At 61.1% G+C, this 1615-nt stretch overlaps 1 protein-coding gene across 1 annotated transcript in view; it reads right to left on the bottom strand.

Moving 5' to 3' along the window:
* Positions 1-1182, bottom strand: part of LOC115362062 (leucine-rich repeat neuronal protein 1) — an 11579-nt gene extending 10397 nt beyond the window's left edge. The window contains 1 exon segment of the mRNA XM_030055835.1: positions 259-1182. Coding sequence (XP_029911695.1) covers positions 259-1182 — 924 coding nt within the window.
* Between the last annotated feature and the right edge of the window lie 433 nt (positions 1183-1615).

Here is a 1615-nt window from a genome sequence, read left to right as displayed (position 1 = left end):
ATGAGCGGGACATGACCGGGACAAGAGCGGGACATGACCAGGACAGGACCGGGACATGACCGGGATATGACCAGGACAAGAGCGGGACATAACCGGGACAGGAGCGGAACATGACGGGGACAAGAGCGGGACATGACCGGGATATGACCGGGACAAGAGCGGGACATAACCGGGACAGGAGCGGGACATGACCGGGACAAGACCGGGACAAGAGCGGGACAGGAGCGGGACGGGAGCGGGACAGGAGCGGGACATTACTGGGACATGACCGGGACATGAGTGGGACATGACTGGGACAGGAGCGGGACATGAGTGGGACATGACCGGGACAGGAGCGGGACATGACCGGGACAGGAGCGGGACATGACTGGGACAGGAGCGGGACATAACCGGGACAGGAGCGGGACATGACCGGGACAGGAGCGGGACATTACTGGGACATGACCGGGACATGACTGGGACATGACCGAGACAGGAGCGGGACATGTCCGGGACAAGAGCGGGACATGTCCGGGACAAGAGCGGGACATGACCGGGACAAGAGCGGGACATGACCGGGACAAGAGCGGGACATGACCAGGACAGGAGCGGGACATGACCGGGACAAGAGCGGGACATGACTGGGACAGGAGCGGGACATGACCGGGATATGACCGGGACATGACCGGGACATGACCGGGACAAGAGCTGGACAGGACCGGGACATGACCGGGACAAGAGCGGGACATGACCGGGACAAGAGCGGGACAGGACCGGGACAGGACCGGGACAAGAGCGTGACATGACTGGGATATGACCGGGACAGGAGCGGAACATGACCGGGACAAGAGCGGGACATGACCGGGATATGACCGGGACAAGAGCGGGACATGACCGGGACAGGAGCGGGACATAACCGGGACAAGAGTGGGACATGACCGGGACATGACCGGGACATAACCGGGACAGGAGACAGGAGCGGGACATGACCGGGACAAGACCAGGACAAGACCGGGACAAGAGCGGGACATGACCAGGACAGGAGCGGGACATGACCGGGACAAGAGCGGGACATGACCGGGATATGACCAGGACAAGAGCGGGACATGACCGGGACAGGAGCGGGACATAACCGGGACAAGAGTGGGACATGACCGGGACATGACCGGGACATAACCGGGACAGGAGACAGGAGCGGGACATGACCGGGACAAGACCAGGACAAGACCGGGACATGACCGGGACAAGACCAGGACAAGACCGGGACAAGAGCGGGACATGACCAGGACAGGAGCGGGACATGACCAGGACAAGAGCGGGACATGACCGGGACAGGAGCGGGACAGGGGACAGGAGCGGTACAGGACCGGGACAGGACCGGGACAAGAGCGGGACGGGAGCGGGACGGGCGGGACACTGAACATGAAACAGAGACAGTCTGTCCAAACGTCCTCCTGTCAGTTTGGTCAGAGTTTCTCTCCTCGAGCTTCACGTCTCATCCTGCTAACAGACTCTCTGCATGGAGCTGGTTATTATTAGCATGAAGCTGCTCAGCTCTGACTGAAGAGAAGTGAACACCCACAGCAGCCAGAGTGTGTGTGTGTGTGTGTGTGTGTGTGTGTGTGTGTGTGTGTAG

The sequence above is a fragment of the Myripristis murdjan genome, chromosome 7 (assembly GCF_902150065.1).
Source record: "Myripristis murdjan chromosome 7, fMyrMur1.1, whole genome shotgun sequence".
Lineage (NCBI taxonomy): Eukaryota > Metazoa > Chordata > Actinopteri > Holocentriformes > Holocentridae > Myripristis > Myripristis murdjan.
Note: the sequence above shows the minus strand (reverse complement) of the source record. Positions and strands in the feature narration are given on the sequence as shown.